The following is a 23,224-nucleotide window of genomic DNA, read 5'->3' as shown; positions in this document are numbered from 1 at the left end:
AGACCCTGTTGTTGTCCTGGCTGGTCTCAAACTTCTGGGCTCAAGCAGTATTCCCACTTTGGCCTCCCAAAGTGCTGGGATTACAGATGTGAGCCACAGTGCCTTGCCGAAAACTTTTAAAACAATACTGGAAGTGTACATAATAACAAGTATAAAGTTAATATTTGATTAGAACCAACTATTGACTTGCAGTGGGAGTTTGTTATAAATTAACCAAATGATTTGGAATTGAGTTCATTTCACAAATATGTGTGTTCCTGTTCCTGGCCTGGCACTGTCACAGACCCTGGGGTTGTAGTAGCTGGTTTTCCTATTCATAGAACCCGTGGTCTGATTTGAGAAACAGGATGAAGATTTAGTTCACTATTTCACAACAAGATGACTTCAGTAGGATGGTGGAATTGACAGCCAAACTGGCAAGTTGAAGAAATAGTAGGAAGTAAGAAAGTAAAAATAATAAATGAAAACAATTATTTCAGGAAGTTGTATGATTTTTTTCTTTTTCTTTTTCTTTTCTTTCTTTTTTTTTTTTTTTTTTTTTTTTAGACAGAGTCTCGCTCTATCGTCAGTCTGGAGTGCAGTAGCACGATCTCGGCTCACTGCAACTTCCGTTTTCTGGTTTCAAGCAATTCTCCTGCCTCAGCCTCCTGAGTAGCTGGGATTACAGGCACGCACCACCACGCCCAGCTAATTTTTTGTATTTTTATTAGAGACGGGGTTTCACCATGTTGACCAGGATGGTCTCGATCTCTTGACCTCGTGATCCACCCACCTCGGCCTCCCAAAGTGCTGGGATTACTGGAGTGAGCCAGCTGGCCCGGCCTGATTTTTTTTTCTTTACCCCATTGGCAAATGGCAAAAGTGCTTCATTTAGGGAAATGTTGAGGTCCAGAAGAGTTGAGGGAGGAATGGAAATGGGGCAGGAAGACATAGGCATAGTCAGAGTAAGGGCTTACTGGAGAGTTACGAGACGGTTGCCTAGGAGGATGTTTGGGGAATGTCTGGGTGTGAGTGGCTTAGGTGGTTTGCAGTTGAAGTCACTATACTTGAGTTCAATAAATGATCAGGCCAGGATGTTGGATGTCTTGTTCATATGAACACTTTCTAAGGTGGTGATTATACTTAGAAGAAAGAGGTCTGAGCCACTTACCAAAGTTCTGTCTGAAATTGGAAGGTGGGAGTGGTCAGGAGATTGGTAGAGCACAGACGGAGGAGACATAAAGAGTGTCTAAATGTATGCGGTGAGCCTCAGATGACTGGGAGCTTTTCCAGGAGGGTAGAAAGGAGGTGGGAAGCTTTGGGGACTTAAGGAAATAAGAACCTCACCTATTAATCATCTTAGATGTGATGAAGTGTGAATATGAGAATTCATAGCATCTACCTGGGAGCAGGTTTCAGAAGGGAATGCATGGATGGAGAGATTTAGGGAGGAGACTTCAGAGAATGAGAAACCACTATTGCAGGGTAGATGCCAAAGAGGATGGAAGGAGCGACATTGGAAACAGTGATAATTGCCTCTGTAACCAGTTTATTTAGTGCGGCTTCACTCTTATCCCATAACTGTCCCCATGAACTCCTTTTTTGTCCTTGATTCAAAGAGCCATTCTTTCTACCTCCTGATGTGCATCCTCCTTCCTATCAGGCTCCCTGTAGCAGCCAGTGGTCATTTTCATATGTAAGTAAATTTAATGGCTTCCATTGTCCTTTGGGTAAAGTACAAACTACATAACAGATGAGGAGACTGACATTGTTAAGACTGGCATAGGTGTAATAGAGATGATTCTAAATATTATTGACATCCTTAGCAAAACAACCCATTGTACTATCTTCTGTTTCAGGTGGTGTCATTTGTGAAGAAGAATGTTCTGGTGACTGGGGGATTTTTCGGAGGCTTTCTGCTTGGCATGGCATCCTAAGGAAGATGACCTCATTTTCATTGTTCCTGGTTTTTTCTAGCCAGCAGCCTCTACACTCCATCATAGGACATCAAGTCCCTCCTCTTCTCCCGTGCCTTCCTCCCTGCCATGGCAAATCCGGGTGGCTTCTATAAGCATCTGTTGGTGCAAGTTACTGTGGCACCATGAGCTTGATGGTGGCAGAAGAGACAGTAGTCCTTAGCTCTCCTCCCAGTACACCCCCTACTTGGTCAGTCTATAGGTCAGCAAGAAGATTCCTTTACCCCCATGCAAGACACTTAAACCAGAACACATTGCAAGCTGGCTCACCGTGGAAGATGACTGGATCCTGAAAGGTTGTCTCAAACTGTTGATTTGGAAAAGAAATAAGCACATAGATAACCTTGTTGTGTGCTGCATGGAAAGGAACTGAATACATTTGCCTTTAAGCATGAAAGATTTTGGTATCTTGGTGTCTACTTTCTTTTTTAGTTGGTTTTATGTTACAGAAAGAGCTATTTAAATGTGTTATAATTATGCAACAAATTGGCAGCATAAGTACTATAATTGAAAAATCTGATATTGTCCAGGAATGTTTACCACTGTACAGGATAATGTATCTCATGGCTGTTTCCAAAGGGTTTATTTATTGTAAAACAAGTGATTTAGGTGGGAAAGAGAAGAAAATCTTGGATTTTTATTTCGTAGAAAAGATGTTAAGCTTTGAAATGTGAATGAAATATTCTTATCAAAACATTAGCACATTTTGCTGTATTGGCATGTTACCATGTCTGCAGTCCCAACTAGAATATCAATCAGCTTTTAGAGGCAAGACTTCTGTCTTCACCAATTATACTCACAGGGCCTAGCACTTAATAGGTGCTGAGTATTTGTTGAAAATATGAATAATGACTTTATAGAAAGAAAACTCACTATTAAAGGTTAGTTTTACTCAGAATTAATTAATCTTGGAGATGATCTCTTGTGAAATATGAGTGTGTTTCTAAGGCCATACATTGAAAATGTTTGCATTTTAACCTATCTTGAGAATGATGTATTGAATTTGAAAATCGAAACTACCAATGGATGTGTAGAATGTTACAGAAATCACCTATTTGTGTTTTTCTCCTTACATTTGCGGAAACATAAGCCATTTGGCTTGCAATATGTATGAATCATCTCAAAACCATAATGATATGAGTCTCTTTGCATATTTTTCTAAAAGAACTTTATTTTTACTTTTTATTATGGATGCTTTCAAGCATATATAAAAGTAGAGAATGTAGTACAATAATCCCCCACGTATCTACCACTCACCTACAACAATCATCAAATTATAGCTATGCTGGTTTTTACCAATTATTGTGAAACAAATACCAAAATGTGATTTTACCATATTTCAGTATGTATCTGTAAAAGGTAAGAATTATTTCTAAAAATCATAAATATAGTACATCATCATATCAAACATTAACAGTAATTACATAATATCCAATATCTTATCAGTATTCAAAATTTCCTTGTCTCAAGTGTTTTACATTTAGTTTCTTTGAATCAAAATTCATGCAAGGTTCCCATTATATGTGCATGATTAGGATAAGTCTCTTAACCTTATAGATCATCCTCTAATTTTTTTTGCCATCTATCTATCTATCTATCTATCTATCTATCTATCTATCTATCTATCTATCTATCTGTCTGTCTGTGTATCATCTATCTTGATATAGATATATGTAATGAAACTGAGTCATCTGTTTTCTGGTTTCCCAAATTCTGCTTCTGACATTTGGGAATCTCTGAGTTATGCCATATATGGTGATCATGGCTGCAGCCACTTTACCTGTGTGACTTACCCACAGCAATGGGATGGTAACAGCAAAAGCTAACCAAAGTGCTCTGTGCCCCTTTGGGTTGCATGTGGCTCTAGGGGAGGCTCCTTCCTGCCTCTCCAGCTCCCGGGGGCTCCAGCATCCCTGGGCTTACGGCCCTATCACTGCAGCCTCCGCCTCCATTAACAGGTTTTTGGGTTATAACATGAACATATATATATTTTGGGGGTACCATAGTTCAATCCACTTCAATCGTATCCAGTTCTCTCCAGTGGGGTAGGGGTTGTCTTTTGGTGTATCTCTTTTTCCTGGTGATTATTGGTGAGGACAGTAAAAATTAGCAGGTGGTTCTAAACTACGTTGAGTTTCAGGTGGTGAGTTGGAGTTAAGGTTTACCCCAAAAGAACAGCTGCCATTCCTCCATGCAAAACCGTGATGATTCCAGGACCTGGCAACTCCACCTTTCAATGCACTATTTTCATTTGACTGGAGAGGCCTGCTTAGCTAGGCACATATTTTCTCCAGTAGCAAAGTTCAATAACGTTCTGAACTTCCTATTCAGTGGTGGTGGGGTGGAAGTTTTTCCTTGGGAAGAGCGTTGTCACTGTGTATGGTGCAAAGAAACTTGACTTGGAATGTGTTCGGGGTTTCGTCGCCCCTGGTGGCGGCAACGTGGTAACACTGCGCTCAAGGCTTCCAAGTTGTCAACCAATAGGATGCCATCTACCTAGCGAAAGTCCCCCTTCCGGTACCCTGCAGCATGGTGGACAGCGTCCCTGCTCAGCGACCCCTTCTGTCCCCTTCCTGGCTACTATGGGTCCGCCCTGCATCCTCACCACTTTGACCCACCCTTTTGGCCCAGCGTTTTCTCCCGCAATGGGACCTGGTGGGATGGGGACTTACAGCATGCTACAGGAGAGGTAGAACGTTTGAGTCTCTTCCCAAAGTTCTCCCCAGAGTCAGACAGCAGAGACTGATCCAGGGGCACATTGTGGTGGCTGCCTGCTGGGGCTCAGCAGATGGAGTCCAATGTTTCAGTCTCCCTCAAGGATGTGTATCCTCATTGCTGACACGGGAGCTGGGTCGGGGGAGGGATGTGGTGTTTGGGACCTTTGCCTGAGCAGCCCATTGTCATGAGTGTTATTGTCATGATAATATTTTAACATGATTCTCCTCCCAAATGGCTGCTTGTTTGCTGTAGTCTCCTGCCACTCAGCCTCCAGACATTCATTAACAGGACAGTGGAGGTCTCGACTCCCGCACCACTGGGGTGACAGTCCTTGCTAGTGGATCTGGGCAGTTACTGTCTCATGGATGCTGGCAGAAGATGATTCAAGTTGGAGGACCAGATTCTACAAGGAATGAACTCTTAGATAATTCTAGCCAACATGCTCTTGGGGTGGGTGCTTCTGGTTTTGGAAAGCAGTTACTGTGTAGTTAACTATTGTAAGAATAGTCTCTCCGTCATCCTTTTGTTTGATGTTTGCCAGAAACATGGGCATAACTAATGGCTGGGCTCTTATGTGGAAACTCTACTTTTGTACAGTTTGGGAAAATGCAAAATAAATCTCTGCGTTAAAAAATAGTATACGAATGGATTTGAAGTTTCTGAGCATCATCAATGTTTAATGATGATCTCAATTTCTTCTCAGAGGGAAGCTCACAGCCAGTTTTGGAACCTGTAGGAAAATTTGAGTGCTGCCCTGTGGTCCCTCCACCAAATTATCAGCTTCATTTCTGTCATGAAATCCAGTATGATTTCTGGGAAATCAGGCCCAGAACTAAAATACACTTTCTGCCCAACTCTCTAAGACATCACACTAACATTTAAGTACTTGGACAGAAAACCTATTTTAGTTCTGAGCCTGATTTTTCCAGAAGTCATACGGTGTGGCTTATATTTCTGATGTTTGCCTTCTTTTTAAGGGATCATTAATCTTAATACATTTTTTAAAGAAAACAGTGTTTCACTTTTTCAAATTTTTATAAAGCTTTAAAGTCAGCTTATTGAGACGGAGTTTTGTTCTTGTTACCCAGGCTGGAGTGCAGTGGCACGGTCTTGGCTCACCACAACCTCCGCCTCCTGGGTTCAGGCAAGTCTCCTGCCTCAGCCTCCTGAGTAGCTGGGATTACAGGCATGCACCACCATGCCCAGCTAATTTTTTGTATTTTTAGTAGAGACGGGGTTTCACCATGTTGACCAGGATGGTCTCGATCTCTTGACCTTGTGATCCACCTGCCTTGGCCTCCCAAAGTGCTGGGATTACAGGCGTGAGCCACCGTGCCCGGCCTTGTCAAAACTTTTAAATTTTTAAATGGTAAGAAATGACAGGATTATGGAGAGCAGTGGTTTTCATCCTTGCTTGCACTTAGTGATCACCTGTGAAATTTTAAAAACTACGAATGCCTGACTCTTATCCTACAGATTCTGATTTCACTGGTCTGGCGTGTTGTTAAGGCATCCTGAGGTTTTAAAGTGTTTTAAGACTTTTCTAATGAGCAGCTGATTCTGAGAACCACTGAAGTACAGAGTTGGAAGCTGGTGTTGAAAAAATTAAGAGTTCTGCTGTTAAACAACTCCTTAACAGGGCTTTAAAGCCTTTTAAATTAAGTGCCATACAACTTCAGATGCCTTCTGAATACTGAACACAAGTGTGATATTGTTCATTAAATGTTTTAGGAATCGTGTGGAGTGAATGCAAGGAAAGTAGTTTCTCTTGGCATTTGAAAACTTGAAAATATATCCTAGAAATATTGTTTCTCAGACTTGCATAAAAAGGATTATTATGTTTTAATATAAGTAATTTTCAGAAAAACGAATCCACGTTTTACAGGAAAACTATGGATTCTATTTTAACTTTTTTTTGGCTTTTAATGGGCATTATGGGAAACTCAGCATGAACCTTCTTTCATCCTTTTGTTGCCATTAAATTGCAGTAAGTTTATTTAAACTTCAGGGTGCTTTCTGAGCCCTTATTAGCATGAGAAATTTTGTTCCCACATTTTGAAAGTACCTTGACAGACACACAGGTTGGCTGAACTGACAGGTCGCCCCATGAGAGTTGTGGGCTGGTATCATTCCCATCCTCATATAACTGTTTGGCCTTCACATGTTGGTAAGTATTATGGGGTTGCAATGTTTATTGTTCTCAGAAATTAATATCATGTTTCCTTCTTTATTATTTGCATTGTGGCAAAGTGGAAGAGCAAGGGCTTTTGTTGTCCGTGGATGCTAAAACACTGGGTGAAAAGTTGTGGGGTAATGTGATATTCATATGGTGACAAGATACTACCCCGCAAATAACCATTACAAAGGGAAAACCACTTTTCTAGCTAAAAGGTCAGTCACTAACCAAGTGACTAAACTTAGCATCACTAATAGCCAGATTAAAGTGTTTTTTTTTTTTTTTCCCCAAAATGGGAGATCATAGCTCTCACCTTCTTAGAGTTCTTTCCTTAAGACTGAGATTCAGTGTTAATCTCAGTCCCTAACAAATAAGAAGCACTCTGTAAATGTTAAGCCTTCTATGATGGCTATTTTTATATATGTCATAATAATAGCTAAGAAGACTAAGCGTTAAATCAATGTTTAATAGATTTGGAATAGATTTGTTGACTTAAAAAACTGAGACAGAATCGTTTAAAGGAAGGAACTGATATGAACCTTTCAAAACTGAAAGTACTATACTGATACAGTTTGGACTATGTCCCCACCAAATCTCATGGTGAACTGTATTCTCTAATGGAGGTGGAGCCTGGTGGGAGGTGATTGGATCACTGGGCTGGGTTTCTCATGAATGGTGTAGCACCATCCCCTCTTGGTACTTTACTCATGATACAGAGTTCTCATGAGATCTGGTCATTTAAAAGTATGTGGCACTTCACCCACCACTCTTTCTTGCTTTGGCCATGTGGAGTGCTCACTCCCCTTGTGCCTTCTGCCATAACTGAGTTTGTTGAGGCCTCCCTAGAAGCCCATCAGATGCAGTGCCATGCCTCCTGTACAGCCCGTGGAACTGTGAGCCAACTAAACCTCTTTTCTTTATAAATTACCCGGTCTCAGGTATTTCTTTATAGCAATGCAACAATGGACTAATAAATATGCTTTAGCAAAAAAAAATTTTAAGAGTCTGAAATTGGAGTAGCTAACTCAGTAAACATAACTTAGCAATAAAACACAGAAAACAATCTATTTGATCATGTAATGATTCCTAATGTAAATCCCAGTAGGACTGTCAACTGATAATTTTAAATGTAATTTAGGTTTGTAGATGATGTAACATTAAAAATGTAAAATGTTTTATTATTTTATCATTAACACAAGACTCCATTTAAATGATTTCATGGGGATTTAGCACTGTTACTCTGGTTTGTTGACCAAATGTCTCTAAGGCAGCATTTCTCTAAGTGTCTCTGGAGAGCATTCACAGACAGATGCTGTCTGCAAAACAGGTTTTCTTAGGCTCTTTGAAAGCTCTAAACTCTAGCAGGAAATTAACTGTTTACTTGTACGCAACCTAGCATTCCCCAGTCTTACCTGAGCACAGAAGCCCTTTTTTTTCCTTCCTGTTATAGCAATTCCTAGAAACACTCCGGGGAATACTGCTTTAAGGAAAACAGTTGGTCTCAAATAATCGTGGTATTTCAATATCAGGGACCTAGCAGAAACTGTTCCTGCTTTTAGTCATCATTTTTTTAGAGGGGCTCTGGTGGTTCAAGCATCCATTTGAGGAAAGCAAATGGCCTGTTGCATTCTGCCTCCTCCTACTACATAAAGTGACTGACAACTGTCAACAGGCTTCATTCAGCAGCTTTGTATTAATGTTGTCTGGATCCTCTGTAACCGGTTTTTTTATTATCAGGATATAAAGAATAGATAAACCAACTAAGAGTTTGAACTATCTTGTTGCCTACCTGACTTCCGATGAAAATTTTTTCTTCAGTTCCTTGATGATATATTAAGAATCATTTCTATGCCTTTCCTACCATTAAGTGAATGAATATTAAGCACTTCTGGTTAGTCACTCCAGTGGGGATGCAAAAACAGAAAAAAATGCTCTTACTGGCATCTGGAAAGACACTTTTTGCTCTGCATTATTGGAAGCACAAAAGGTACTGAGTTCGTTTAAAGGAAACTTTGCATTCATTTAACACGTTATCCATAAAAGGTGTCAAAACTGTGATGCTGGAAGAGAGTCCTTTCACCTAACATACCTCGTATGACTTAAGTTTGATGAATGGCACTAGTGATCTGAACTCAAAGAGAATTCATTAATACCCTATATCTCATAGTCTTAAAATACATTTAGTTCAAAACCAAAGTTTTTCTCTTAAACAGGTTTATTTTAGCAGCTTGGTTTATTACATTGTACATATTTGTCTTTGAATGTGTTGTTTAAATTTCTGTCTGTTCTGCATAGATGGCATATTCATTAACTTTTATAGCTGACTTTTTCATTTGCTATTTGCTGCTACCTGGCCTGAAGAAAGACAGGAAGATTAAAAAATTCATTCAGTAGAAACATGGAACAGCACTTCAGCAGAACTTTACTTCAATGCAGACTTCAGTGTTAGGTTTTCTTCCTCTTCTTTTTCAAATCCTGAACAGACGACAGATCTTCCCTTGGGATACTGAGCACAACACTTACGCAGTTCTTGGATGACAGCCTGACATTTTGATTCCATGTAGTTGTTGGCTGAAAAACATACAGGCAGACTCTAGTCATGATTTCATAGGACTAAGGTAAAGGGAAGTTTAGATCAGTGCTTCCCACTCCTTTTCACTTTCAGTACCTATGGAACTGGAAGAAGGAATATACACCAAAGTCGACTAAATTCTTTCTAATTTGGAGAGCTGTCAACAGGTTCATTGGGAAGAAAAGTATGATTTCAAAGTGGTTGAAAGCTATTTTAATTTCCTTTACGGTTAACAGCATACATGCACCTTTTTCTAGGGTATTGGTTCTTAACATCATTATTATTACTGGTCACTAATTTGATGAATTAGGAAAATGCACATATACCACCTATTACTTTGCATACAGTTTAAGCTGATTGTTGGACCTCCTCTTTACCAAGGCTGTGCATCAGGAATTGGGAAACTGCCGCCCGTGAGGGTCAAATTCAGCCCGTTTTTACAGCTGGGAGCTAAGAATGGATTTTAGATTTTTAAAGGGTTGTAAACACACAACACATATACAATATATACAACAAAGACCTTTAGCCTCCAAAGCCTAAAATACTACTTAGTTTGGCCTTTTTCATAAAACGTTTGTAGACCCCTACTATACATAAACACTTAAGTTAAGGAGGACCTGACCTAAAGGCTCTAAGTCAGCTGATAATCTAATGAGCCTCCCAGTACTAAAATGGGATACATGGTAGTTAGCTTAGGATAGGAAGGACAATTCTGATTAGCAAGGTGGCTAACAGTCCAGATTTGGAGCTAGACCAAGGGTGGGTTTGGAGGGAATTCCCACCGTATTTACCAGCTATGTGACCCTAGTCAAATTACATAACTTATGTGTTTGTTTTCCCATCTATGAAATGGGGGTCATAGTAGCATCTACCTCATGGATGAAAGGCTTAATACATGTAAAGTCCTTAACATGGTGTTTGTCATTTAGTGAGTGCTTAACGCTAACTCTTTTAGTCTTTCCAGCTCTCAATCCTCCCACAGTGTGCCAAGGGGATGTCACCAGCTCTTTTTAATGTGATTATTTTTTCCCTTAGCCATGGGTTACTTCAAACAAGGTAAGGATTTATTTGGGAGAATGAATTAAATGCAAAAAAAAAAAAAAAAAAACCATTTCCCTTTCCTTAAAGTCGGAGGGAGGGAAGAAAAGTATGACTAAAATGGCATTATTATACATCAACATTTGAATTTAAAAGATTTTATAAAATATTGCTTACATCAAAAAATGAAAAGTCCAAGAATGAAAGCTAAAAATCCAAGAAAATACACGAAGTAGTTCTTTGATGGTGAATCTTTGGGGGAACTTTGAACAGGACCATCCATCTCTATCTATTACTTTACTAATGAAGAAAACTTATTTTAAAAGTTTTCAAATTCAGATAGCCTTATTGCTTTTTCTATTTGCTCTGCTGGCAATAATCATTCACTGATTAGAAAACTGAAATCCTCCAACATTTGGTGAAACTTAGCAGCTGGACAAATGCACAAATCACCTCAAATATGCTTTAGTTGAGATTCACTTCTGCCTTTAAGAGTTAGTTGCTGACTTTGGCAGCCTGAATTACAATTGTTATTTCAACCCCACCTCTTCCAGATTGCCTTTAAAAAGTGAATTGTCAGCTGCAGTGAAGTATAACCAACCAATTTTAAACTAGCCTTTTAGTAAAAAAACAAAAAAGCAAAAAACAAAACCCTTTTGCTTAGCTTAGTAATTCTCAACTCTGGCTGTCCATTAAAATCATTTGGTTAGCTTTCTAGACTGATTCCCAGCCAGACCGTAGCCCCAGGAAATGTGAATTGTTCTAGGTAAGTTTTTTTTTTTTTGAGACGGAATTTCGCTCGCTACCCGGGCTGGAGTGCAATGGCGCAATCTTGGCTCACCGCAACCTCCGTCTCCTGGGTTCAGGCAATTCTCCTGCCTCAGCCTCCTGAGTAGCTGGGATTACAGGCATGCGCCACCATGCCCAGCTAATTGTTTGTATTTTTAGTAGAGACGGGGTTTCACCATGTTGACCAGGATGGTCTCAATCTCTCGACCTCGTGATCCACCCACCTTGGCCTCCCAAAGTGCTGGGATTACAGGCTTGAGCCACCGCGCCCGGCCAACTGTAACATTCTTAATAAAGAGTTAAGGGCTGGTCGCGGTGGCTCACGCCTGTAATCCCAGCCCTTCGGGAGGCCGAGGTGGGTGGATCACCTGAGGTCCGGAGTTCAAGACCAGCCTGGCCATCATGGTGAAACCCTATCTTTAAAAAAAAGAGTTAATACAGATAAAAGAATAATTAATCTCTTATAGTCAGTTCACAGTGGAAAAATAGTTTTAAAGCATTTAACAGTATACTACCTTGTAAACATTTCTGAATCTCACAGGCTTGCTTCTGGCACGGGTCCTTCGGTGGCATATCCAGAAAACTAAAACAAGAAAAATGATTTTTATTTTGCTTTTTTTCCATAAAGACTTTAAAACCCCTCCACGTGGAATTTTCTTCTGAGACAAGGAGTAGGCCCTTACAATTGCTGGAAAATAATTACACTAAAAATGCTCTTCCCAAACATAGTATGAATCGACTGTATTTCTATAATATCCATTTCATTAAGTTTGGAAGATATATACATGGGGGAAAAAAACCTTGAATTCAATCAACTCTTCTTGAATATTGTAAACCAACATTAGGCTAAAGGAGCCGACGGCACAGCCTGGCTCTATCACTCGCAGAAGAAACCCTTGATAAATGATTAAACTCTTTGAGCTTTTTTTATTACTCATATATAAAATGGGAACCATACCTACCTCAAAGCATTGACAGGACGATTAAGTGTGATAAAGTATATAAAGTGCATACAATAGTGCCTGGAAGGCAGAAAGGACTAAATACATGGTAGCTATTATTCCCAAGACTTTTTTTTCTTTAAGTAAAACCTTACTTTTAATGTATATAAACTGTATGACTTTAACTCAGGAAATTCTTTACAAGTAGTAAATGTTTTCCTAGGAATCAGCAATATTTGGTGCTATTACTTCCTGAGAAAGGTGCCAGTTAAGCAGCTAAAATGGTTTTTCTTGAAGTTCTTATAGAAACCAGCTTTTTAAAAATATCTGTAATCAGAGAATAAATTTAAGAGCCCACAATTTTGATCAGCAACTTCCAATAATTTGAAGACACAATTTCAGATAGAAAAAAGGCCCAGATGCCTTTGTAGCTAATTTCATCAATGCATATCTCTTTTCAGTGCCCTCTAAATACTCAGTAGATCCAAATTAGGTCAGTACTGGGATGGGAAACACTGGAGCAAAACCTAGGATATTTACAGGATGGGAGAAGGAAAGGCAGGTGAATTGCTGCAGGGCAACTAAGCGACAAATAGATGTTGATGCTGCTAGGAGCTGCTCTCTTCTCTCTAAATCAGTACCAAGTCCTTGGTGATCAGGGCATCTGTTCTGTAGAAGGTGCTGACTTTTGTGGGATTCATCAGATCCCAGGTCCAGCCGTTGATGTCCATTAAGGGTTCTATGGCAATTTCCAAAGGAGTCAATTTCAAGTTACGGATCCTGACTAAGTGCTTTTGTTGACTTGCTTTTTGCCTGTGTAACCCTCTCTCTGCAGTTTCACTTGCAGTATTCTTCATGACCCTTCCTAAACTTCTGTGTTCTTGAGCAGTTTTTCAACCCACTCCCTCCCCCCAGGCCCAAGGGTGGGTGCACTGCAGTACTGGATGAAGTGATTGCCATATACTGAACAGAACAAAGGAGCATATCTTCGTAGAATCCCAGCACCTGGAAAAAAAAATCATTAAAATCACCACAACTGAATAGAGTCAAAACAAAGAGGGAGAGGATGGAGGAGAAATAGAAATACATACCAGGTTAGTCATCAGGCAAAAGCTTAAGCAACAGCTCCTGTACTCCCCTGACCTGTCAGAAAAAGAAAAGTTTATAGAGTACTCTGTTACGAGAGTCCCAAAACAATGGAAAATAATTAAGCAACATGTGTACCATTAAATGATGCTGTATCTGCCACAAGCGAGAGTTGTTATCCATGTAGCGCTCCTCCGGGTAGAGTTGCCACATGAGAGGTAGCTGGGAGGTAAGAAGGTGACTTGGCCTAGCTGCGTCACCTAAGGGAACCTGAATTTGCTGGACTCGTGCCCTTAGGAAACTCGTCTCCTAATGGAAAGGAATGACCAAAAATAAAACCAAAGACTTCAGAATATTGAGACTGGAATAGAAACCAAGTTACTTGAAAGCAAAATCAAAGAAATAAGCAAAATGTAAACAGTTACCTCTTCCACGACGGCCACCCACGTGCGCTGGTATTCGTCGCGGTAGATACCCTCTTGGTGAACCCAGAGGTGATCGGGTGGAGCCCCCACATCCTCTCCTGCCATTCTGGGCTTTGGGTTCCAATTCTAGCCCTGCTTTTCTCCACCTAAGCCTGCAGCACCCGCGCACAGGACACAGGTGTGACTTTTTGGGTTTGAATGAACTCACCAGTAAGCAAGGTGATCTGGTACTAGCAACCACCAACCAGAACCAAACCTCATATATGCCTATTTGCACAACCTACATAGAACCAAGGACATCTGAAGCTTTCTGCAAGACAACTAAAGTGACATTAGGCAGAGCCTCGGGTAGTGCTGCCGACTGCAAAGCGCTCAATAACTTGGCTAGGTGAGGAGTTCTGTGGAAATGTAGGACTAGCACTACAGGAAGCTGGGCAGTGGTCTCATACATACTGCATTCACAAGCGGTGTCTGGCAAAATAGAGTCAGCAATAGAATATGCAAAGAGCGTGCCTAAGGAGACACTTATTTTAGCAGGAAGGGAGTATAACAGACACATGCATGCCACATTCCTCAGGTAAAAGCCACTTCCAAGCAGTTTCCACTTTAAAAGGTAAGATTCTGAAGGACATATATGCATGGCTTTCAGAGTTGATATAGAGTTTGCTTTAAGGGCAAAGGATCCATTTACCAGTTTACTAAGAAAGTTTATATACAGTGATGGGCATTTCTAGAAGGGGACGTTCTTGCTACGAAAAGTAAGGTAGCTTCATGGAATTTCTGACCTGCAAGAGACTTTGGGGATCATGGTGATCTGGAGCTGAGTGAGTGCAAATGAAAGTTATCCAGCTAGGTCCTTGTTTTCTTTTAATAATTTTGCAGGATGTTACAGAAGCCCATTTTTCCATAGAGGACTCCGTTTAAATTTTGACCTCCTAAGCCAGAAGACCAGAAGCACATTTGAGAGGTGTAAAGGAAGCATATCTCCCAAAGCATGAGTGGTAGGACAAAATATAACGATCTTCTGCCAAAGCCCCAGATCTCATTTCAGGACCTCACAAGAACTTGATGTGCATTTTGCATGAGCGAACCTTTTAGCATTAAGGCGCAGTTGTACGGTATTTCTACCTTTGGACAGAGCATAGATATGGCACTGGGGGGAGCTGCCCCACAAAACAAAGACCTTCTATTCCCATTAGGTGGCCACTAGGTGGGAAAGGAAATGTAGCATGGGACAGTGGTTGTTAAGAGTCCTCAAAATGAGACTGTCAAGAGCAACCAGATGCTTCACCCATTAAAACCGGAGTGCATCCGACTCTGAGCCTGGTGTAAGCTCCTATGTTAGTTTTCATGCATATGAACTCTCTCATTTCAAACTCGTCTAAACTTTCTCCTTAACCAAACCCTGATTTCTCTGAGTGGCAATACCACCATTCGTGATCTTGCAGACTCAAAACTTATGAGTTATCTTGGATTTCTTTCTCTTATTCAGTTGCTACATCCTATATGTCACCAATTCCATTAGGCACTACAACTACCACTGCAGTTGAGACGAACTTTCCCCAAATACCAGGCTCATTTCTAGCTCCATACCCTTGCTCTTGCTTTCCACTTCCCTAAAATGCCTCCCTGGGCCTCTCTGCCTGTCTTAGTGCTATTATAGCAGAGTCCAGGTACCGGCCTCCTCTATGAAACTTAAGAAAATTCTTGCCTCTTATGACTACTGTAACATTTATATTTAAACAAAATCACCTTACCCATTTGCTTTGCTTATTTCACAAGTCCTGTCTTCCCTGAAGCACAGTATTGTATATTGCTCAGTAGCAGGAACGATACAGTTCTGGGCACCTCAAGCTCATATACTGGTCAGGAAATGTTTTTGTGAATAGGTGTATATATATATGGTGGGCAGGGAAGGGAAACAAAGGAAGGCCACAGTCGTAGTCATGATTGGTTCTCTAGGCATAAGTCTCTAGCTATATATAATTTATAATTTATACATAATTTTTTGCCAAAGCCCCCCCTTTTTCCCATTTAGCAAATACAGCTGTTTTGCCTCTCCTTCTTCCCAAAGGTTTGGAAAAGAGAAACACAAATAAAAACCTGATAAATACAAATGTCAAAATAAAAACATACAAAAGTTTGGATTTCAAGCACAAAAGATTTAAGTGTGGCCAACAATTGTTTTTAAAAAGTGGAAACCATGTGTTAAGGGTTTCAGAACCATCTCAATTTCATAGATAAGTCCTAGCAACAACCAAAAGGTTGACATTGAAATTTGTTTTGAATGGAAAACAAAATTGTCTTGGTTACACTGACATTAAAAGGAAATAATGCCAGTGGAATAGGGGACAAAGAGACTGGAGATGATGGTCTGAGTTACCGAGTCACTACAAAGAGGCCTATGGAGTCACTATAAAATATTCTCAGAAGAAAGGCAGTGTGATGTGCTGCTGTGACCCAAAGGTCAACATGCTGGGCATCAGCAGGATGAGCCTGGGAACAACCCCTCAGCACATTATCCTGGATTTGTGTGTGCTACCATTCCGAGGGCATGCAGGCCCAGAGAAAGGCAACTGCAGTGATCACGTGACACAGAAGCCACCATATGAGCACAAATTAACAACATCCTCAGCACAAAAAAGCAAAGGCTGAGGGAGAGGGATTCTGATCAAAGCCTATAAAATCACAGGTTTCATAATGTGATTATTAGAAAACTTGCTCTCAACATTTTACTTGGTCAAATAAGTTTGGGAATCTTGGAGAGTCATAAAGTACATTAGTGTAGTAACCATTCTGGCAAGGTATGCAGTAAAGAAACTTTATGTTAACATTTCCCAAATTTATTTGACTAGAGAACATTTTATTTATTTGCACATGATACTTGTTTACAAAATTCAGGACTTCTGGAACTAAGACAAATCATCTTTTAAAACCTCAACATAGAATTAGGTGCAAGGTGCAATACAATATATGGAATATAAACTTGTGCAACTCAACTCAAAGAATACTGCCAGCTGCAAATACAAATGAATTTCAAAAATGTTTAGAAAACTGCATAACTTTATCATTGTCCCACGAGGGTTACCTTGATTTCAGGGCCAGAGAGGACACTAGCCAAGACAGACAATTTCTTAGTAAGGCATATTGTAAATTAGGTTCTAAATGGATGACATATAAGATAGAAGGGCTTCCTTAGGTAGTAATCTAAGTAAAACTATCATTTTTCCTTTACAGAATAAAATCTTTTGTGTTTTTTAAAAAAAGTATTGCTTCCTTTAATTGGCAGGTTGATGAACAGTTTTTGAACATTGATCAGTTGAATACACTTAATTTATTAGAAGTCAATTAATAAAGTTGTCAAATTACAATGAGTGAAATTACCAAGAACACAGGTCCAGGCCTGTGTATGAATCCTGAGTCTGCTACTTACTAGCTTTGTAACCTTGGATAAGTTTTAATGTTCTCTTATGTGTAAAATGAGAATTAAAGAACATATTAATCACGATTGTCTTTAGTATTTCCTATATACTTACATATATTGACTCATTTAATTTTCACAATCTTCATAGGGCAATGTGAGGTAGGCTGTATTATTATCATCCCCACTTAAAGGTGAGGAAAAGTAAGGCACAGAGAAGTTAGGTAACTTGCTCAAGGTCACACAGTGGGGAAGTTGTTGAGCTTGATTCTAACTGGGGCAGATTACATGTACCAGGAATATAGATGCTTAGTCACTAGCTTATAATAAGCTTGCCATAAATGTTAATAATTTTGTTCAACTTTAATTAAATGTCTGCAGCTGTAAAAGGCAGCCATGACCATTAAAAAAGTTAGTGAACCTCATTCTGGAATATGAGACTGACTACCACCAATAACAAACTAAAGGTATTTTTCTTCCTCAAAGTGCCTAAAGGCACTATATGCCGTAACCAAATATTAATATAATAATGAGAAGAACAGCCGTTACTGCTTCATCAGGATGGAGCATAGTAGGCACAAACAGTAATTGAAACGAGAAAATTTAGATGGGTCCAACGTAATTGCACATGAAAATTTTCCAAGCTTCATCATGATCGAATTAATTATAGAAAGATGTGCCATGTGATCCTTACAAATCTTTAGGTAAAAACAGAGACTGCTGGTGTGCACATAACAGATAGTTGCACTGGATGGGGGCCCTATGTGTGGGGAGACTTGGGTTGGAACTGACTTGGGAGAAAAGAGCAAAGCATCAACACTTCAAGTAGCAACTTGGGAATGTTCCCTTTCCAGTACTGCCATACCTGCCTGGCTTCAAAACTACACAAAGTAGAAAACCAAATCAAAGAAACGAACACGGACGGGCTGTGGAGGCGGCACGACATATATTGTGGTTTGATTTAGAGTCGCTTCCAAAATCCACGTGTGATTCCTAGACTTGTGAGTTGGAAGATCTGTACTTTTATCCTTGGCACGTTTGACATATCTCGAAATAAAATTAATGTTACATATATTTTTACTGTCTGATATGGAGACAAGGAGACCCGAGGAAACTTCCATTCTGGATACCTAAAGTGATACATCCGAACTTCAGTAAACACTGAAGTCCTCCAATTCCCCTTCCCTGTATCCAACAAATAGCTACCTAAAAGCCTTTGTAGAAAGTAGCAGCAGCCAAGCTTAAGAGTGATACTTTTTCAGATACAGTATAACACTGTTTCTGCAAAAGGTTACTCACATGAATATAATGTTTCTTGGGCTAATTAATCCGCCTTGATAACAGCTAGGTTAAAACTTCCAGGTCTCCCACCCTGGGCCACTCAAGCCAGGAACGCGACGTGAGCCCGGGGTGAGCCGAGGGGCATCCCGGGCCGAGGTCACTCGAACCGAAGTTAGAGGCAGGGGCCGGCAACCGGAAGTGGTCCAGGGAGAGTTGTACGAGATTCGGGGGCTGTGACTTGGAAATAAAACAAAATAAAATAAAACCTTAACTGTTTGGGGACTGACTTTCAAAAGAGCGTCCCCCTGGCTCAAGAGGCAGGCGTTCGCGGAGATGTCGTCGTAAAGGGCTGTCCCCCAAGCGTGTAGGCCGCGCACGGGTCTCCTTAGCGGGCGGGCAAAATGGGCGCCGGTACTCGCGAGGCGCCTGCCCAGGCGCCCGGGCGCCGCTCAGAGTACGCCCGCCTGCGGCCCCAGAGCGCCGCCTCCCTGCCACCCCCGCCGCCCGGCCTGAAGCCCGGACCGCGGCCGGCCACCGCCCTCCGCCCCGACGGCCACGCCTGCCCGAACCCTCGCGGGCGTTTCCCAGGTGCTGCTGGGGGGGCCCCGCCCCCGCGCCCCGAGGCCCGCCCCCGCGCGCCAGCCTCGCGCCCGCTGCCCCCTCCTCGCCCCCTCAGCCCCGCCCCCTCAGCCCCGCCCGCTCCCTAAGCCCCGCCCCCAAGGAACCCGCGCGCCGAAGGCCAGGCCTGGGCGGAGCGCAGGGCGCGGGCGCTGGGGAGGCTGCGCCGCAGCACCCGGTTGGTCAGAACCAAGTGGGCCCGAGGCGGACGTGAGAAGGGTCGGGCCAAGATGGCGGTGCAGGTGGTGCAGGCGGTACAGGCTGTTCATCTCGAGTCTGACGCTTTCCTCGTTTGTCTCAACCACGCTCTGAGCACAGAGAAGGAGGAGGTGATGGGGCTGTGTATAGGGGAGGTGAGTAGCTCTGTCAGCCTGGCTGGAACCCTGCAGAGCAGTCCCAGTGTCTCCCCTGGGTGGGTGCCGACAGTTCCCAGGGCTGCGGAGGCCACAGACATCCTCGATTTAGATCCTTGGACACCATTTACATGGCTCGGTCGCGGGGATCCCCGTTTCTTCTGGCCGCCTGACACTTGTTTAGTGTCCTGCGAGCCCCCAGCGGTCTGCACAGGCCCCGGGAGCCTTGCCTTTTCTCCTGTATCCTGGGGCTTCTCTTTAGATCTGCGCTTTTCGCCCGTTGACCAAAACAGCAAGGCAGTTCAGAAAGACTCTGGAGTATAATGAGGACGTCCGGGTATTGCGACGCAGCAGCTGACCACAGTTAGAACCCCTTGCCTCGCTTCGAGTCTTCCGTCTAGGGAGCAGAGACATGAACCAAAGCACTTGGAGGGTATCGAAGAGCCTAACTAGAAGGTGCGGGGCTTGAAGGAACCAAAAGTTTCCGCTGCATTGTGCTGCATAGGTGCCAGAGACGATTAGGAAATACAGTTTAGCCGTTTGCAGTTTAAAGTAATTCTCCAGTCTTTCATGCCGTGTGCATGAACACATGACCGAATTGCCATATAATCTGCATCCATGTACCTCACGCATAATGTAATCAATGTTTTCTGCTTTTTCCCACTCTAGTTGAACGATGATATAAGGTAAGACTATATTTGTTTATTCATATCCTATAATCTCTTAGTCATTGTTAACTCAAAATTAAGTCGACTTTGGCAATACTGTGTCTGGATCGTGTCTTCTTAAATTACTTATCATTACGACTCCTGGACTCCCTCAATGATACCATTTGAGTTCCACCCCAACCCTGAACTTTGGTTTCTGCCTTACCTCCTGTTCAGTTTAGATATGAGATAAACATCTTAATAAGCATTACCGTAATTGTTGCGTTTTGGGGATTAGACAGGGTCTCACTCTGTCACCTAGGCCTGAGTGCAGTACTGTGATCTCGGCTCACTGCAACCTCCACCTCCTGGGTTCAAGTGACTCTCATTCCTCAGCCTCTTGAATAGCTGGGATTACAGGTGCCCATCACCACACTCAGCAGTTTTTTTCCTTTCTGTATTTTTTGTACAGACAGGATTTCACCATGTTGGGTTGGCTGGTCTCGAACTCCTGGGCTCAAGCAGTCTGCCTGCCTCGACTTCCCAAAGTGCTGGCATTACAGACGTGAGCCACCACGTCTGGCCTTGCTCACTGTATTTCATGTTCTCTCTTTCCCCTGAAATTCCAATGAGATATCAGTAATTTTCTTCGTGACGCAGAACATATAGAGGCATTTCCCCATTTATCCATTCCTTCATGTAAATTGCCTTTCCTCCTGGTGAGCCTCACAGTTATCTCAGAGATCCCCAGTAGCTTCAATGCTTGAGGTGGTGAAACCTTTGGCTTACATTTTAATTTTAACTTCAAATCATAGCATAGTGTACTTTTCAAGCCCACCTTCTTAATATCCAGGATTCCAGGAATTTAGCTTTGTCCATGATAACTTTATACACTCAGCCATTTGTGCATGTGTCCCACATTGCTTCTAACAGATACAGAGAGTGCAGCTCTAGCCTCAGTTGAGTTTCCCTCCTCTTCTTTGGTCTCTGCTAAGATTTCATTGCAAAAACAATTGTTATTTTGCTTTAATTCCCTTTTTATATTCCAAACCCCACTTTCTTTTTTTTTCTCCTAATTTGTTCCCAATAGGAGTGACTCCAAATTTGCATATACTGGAACTGAAATGCGCACAGTTGCTGAAAAGGTACGTGTGCTAGAATTTTGCATGGTGGAAATTTGCAGTTGGGGAAAGATTTCTGCAATCCAGTGATCTCAGCCAGAGTATCTGGTTTCTGGCTGGATGAGATATTCTTTCTAGTAAAGTCAGATGAAGAGTCACTGGGAATGGGACCTAATTTTCTGTTCTTTGTAGCAAATTGTTTCTACTTGAGCAAGATTAGTAATCCCTATCAGTACCACCCTCTTGCTGCTCTCCTTGCTGTCACTACCTGTTTTCTGGCCCTTCTCCCACTTTCCTTGAGACTTTGGCATGTCATTCACATCACTATTACCTCTTTATCCCAATCCAACATGTACTCATGCAAACCTCTCTTAAACAGGCAGATTAACCATAGCATCATAGTTCTTAGTCTACGTTGACTTTCTTCCTGTTTGCACTCCTACACCACCTTTTCTGGCATACTCTACCCTTGATGGTCTAGTGCAGTGCTTCTTACCTAATCATGACATAGGACCACTTAATTTTTTCTCCAATCTGTCATAAAATGAATCACTTCCTCTTCTCCCACCGTGTTATCAGGCCACAGCTTCATCTACTTATTACTACTATGTACCAACTTTTCCACTTTAATCACTTTGCATCTCTTCCCATATCAGAGAAATAAGTTATCTTCCTGTCCAAAGCTGCAGCTTTTTCAGAGACCTTGTTTATCAGATGTTCTGTTTCTTTTCTGGATCTTTTCCCTGTCACCTGATTCTTTTCTCGTAGGATAAAAATATGTGTAAATTACTCTTATTTTCAGAAAGGAAAGCTACTTCTTAATCGTGTGTCTTCCTGTAGTCACTACTCTTATATCATTCCTTTAATAGCCAGACTTCTTAAAAGAATAAGCTACAGGCTGGGCGCGGTGGCTCAAGCCTGTAATCCCAGCACTTTGGGAGGCCGAGGCGGGTGGATTACGAGGTCAAGAGATCGAGACCATCCTGGTCAACATGGTGAAACCCCGTCTCTACTAAAAATACAAAAATTAGCTGGGCATGGTGGCGCGTGCCTGTAATCCCAGCTACCCAGGACGCTGAGGCAGGAGAATTGCCTGAACCCAGGAGGCGGAGGTTGCGGTGAGCCGAGATCGCGCCATTGCACTCCAGCCTGGGTAACAAGAGCGAAACTCCATCTCAAAAAAAAAAAAAGAATAAGCTACAGTTACTACTCTTTCACTTTCCCCAGTCAAACCCACTGAGGTCTGGTTTCTAATTCTACTTTTGATGGATTATTTCCTGGTTCTTATCTTAATCTTTCTCCTTGAATCTCTGAATTCTCCTGAGTTTTTCTTGGTTTTACTATATTGCCTTTATTCCTCTTTCCTCCTTTTCTTTATAGACTCCCCTTCTTCCTCTGTCTATGCATTAAATATTACTCATTTCTCTTAGGCACTGAAATTTCTGACTAAAGCAAGAAAGAGAGAAAGATACAATTCACCCTGGACATCAGTTACTAAGACACATTCCAAATCTTAATGATGTAATTTTATTTTTAATATTTCATGCCCTTGTCTTGAGTTTTATGTCAGTTTGTACTGCCTAAATAAGATTTTAAACTATTAGTTAAGCTGCCTTTTTAGTGTTGCATAGTGCATTTTTTATCCTTTTATTTTTAGCCTTTCTGTGTACTAGTATTTAAAATGTGTCTCTTATTAGCGGTAAATACTTTAAAAAATCCAGTGTGATAATCTTTTTAATTGGAGTATTTAGTTAAAAAACCAAACAAAAATAAATCACAAAAAAATATAATGTGAGCCATGAATGTAATCCATATACATAATTTTAATTTTTTTAGTAATCACAGTAAAAAGGAATAAATGAAATTAATTTGAAGGGTGCATTTTATTTAACCTAAGTATCTGAAATATTATTATTTTAATATGTAGTGAATATTAAGAAATGTTGAGATATTTTGTTTCTTTGTTTTCTTTTTGTGTTATCTTTGAATTCCATATGTATTTCACACTTGCTGCACATCTGAAATCAGACCGATGTTGCACAGTGAAAATCTATAGCTTGTTTTAAAAGCCTCCTCTCAGATT

The 23,224-nt window shown here is 41.3% G+C and overlaps 4 protein-coding genes across 9 annotated transcripts in view; 2 read left to right on the top strand and 2 right to left on the bottom strand.

Annotated features, from left to right (window-relative positions):
* The window catches only part of FUNDC2 (FUN14 domain containing 2), a 34,599-nt gene extending 29,290 nt beyond the window's left edge, over nucleotides 1–5,309 (top strand). Inside the window, exon 5 of the mRNA XM_003943926.4 lies at nucleotides 1,839–5,309. Coding sequence (XP_003943975.1) covers nucleotides 1,839–1,916 — 78 coding nt within the window. The 3' untranslated portion in view covers nucleotides 1,917–5,309. The remainder of the gene's footprint in view (nucleotides 1–1,838) is intronic.
* A 3,737-nt stretch (nucleotides 5,310–9,046) lies between these two features.
* CMC4 (C-X9-C motif containing 4) lies at nucleotides 9,047–18,990 on the bottom strand. 6 transcript variants are annotated; one of them, XM_010331815.3, is made up of 3 exons: nucleotides 18,675–18,990; nucleotides 11,764–11,831; nucleotides 9,047–9,420 (listed from the first exon to the last, which is right to left on the bottom strand). In XM_010331815.3, exons 2-3 carry the CDS (start codon nucleotides 11,819–11,821, stop codon nucleotides 9,272–9,274), a joined length of 207 nt encoding a protein of 68 aa, XP_010330117.1. In that variant the 5' UTR covers nucleotides 11,822–11,831; nucleotides 18,675–18,990; the 3' UTR covers nucleotides 9,047–9,271. The 6 variants fall into 6 exon arrangements, with proteins under 6 accessions (XP_010330117.1, XP_003943977.1, XP_010330116.1 ...); XM_003943928.4 differs by having other exon boundaries at nucleotides 18,690–18,990; XM_010331814.3 differs by lacking the exon at nucleotides 18,675–18,990 and adding an exon at nucleotides 18,421–18,509.
* MTCP1 (mature T cell proliferation 1) lies at nucleotides 13,105–18,504 on the bottom strand. The gene is made up of 5 exons (XM_003943927.4): nucleotides 18,421–18,504; nucleotides 13,701–13,852; nucleotides 13,414–13,584; nucleotides 13,281–13,332; nucleotides 13,105–13,194 (listed from the first exon to the last, which is right to left on the bottom strand). Exons 2-4 carry the CDS (start codon nucleotides 13,803–13,805, stop codon nucleotides 13,285–13,287), a joined length of 324 nt encoding a protein of 107 aa, XP_003943976.1. The 5' UTR covers nucleotides 13,806–13,852; nucleotides 18,421–18,504; the 3' UTR covers nucleotides 13,105–13,194; nucleotides 13,281–13,284.
* A 162-nt stretch (nucleotides 18,991–19,152) lies between the features above and the next one.
* BRCC3 (BRCA1/BRCA2-containing complex subunit 3) overlaps nucleotides 19,153–23,224 on the top strand; it is an 80,095-nt gene continuing 76,023 nt past the window's right edge. The window contains exons 1-3 of the mRNA XM_039464082.2: nucleotides 19,153–19,373; nucleotides 20,043–20,059; nucleotides 21,111–21,165. Of these exons, the coding sequence (XP_039320016.1) occupies nucleotides 19,251–19,373; nucleotides 20,043–20,059; nucleotides 21,111–21,165 (195 nt within the window). The 5' untranslated portion in view covers nucleotides 19,153–19,250. The remainder of the gene's footprint in view (nucleotides 19,374–20,042; nucleotides 20,060–21,110; nucleotides 21,166–23,224) is intronic.

This window comes from Saimiri boliviensis, chromosome X, assembly GCF_048565385.1.
Source record: "Saimiri boliviensis isolate mSaiBol1 chromosome X, mSaiBol1.pri, whole genome shotgun sequence".
Lineage (NCBI taxonomy): Eukaryota > Metazoa > Chordata > Mammalia > Primates > Cebidae > Saimiri > Saimiri boliviensis.
Note: the sequence above shows the minus strand (reverse complement) of the source record. Positions and strands in the feature narration are given on the sequence as shown.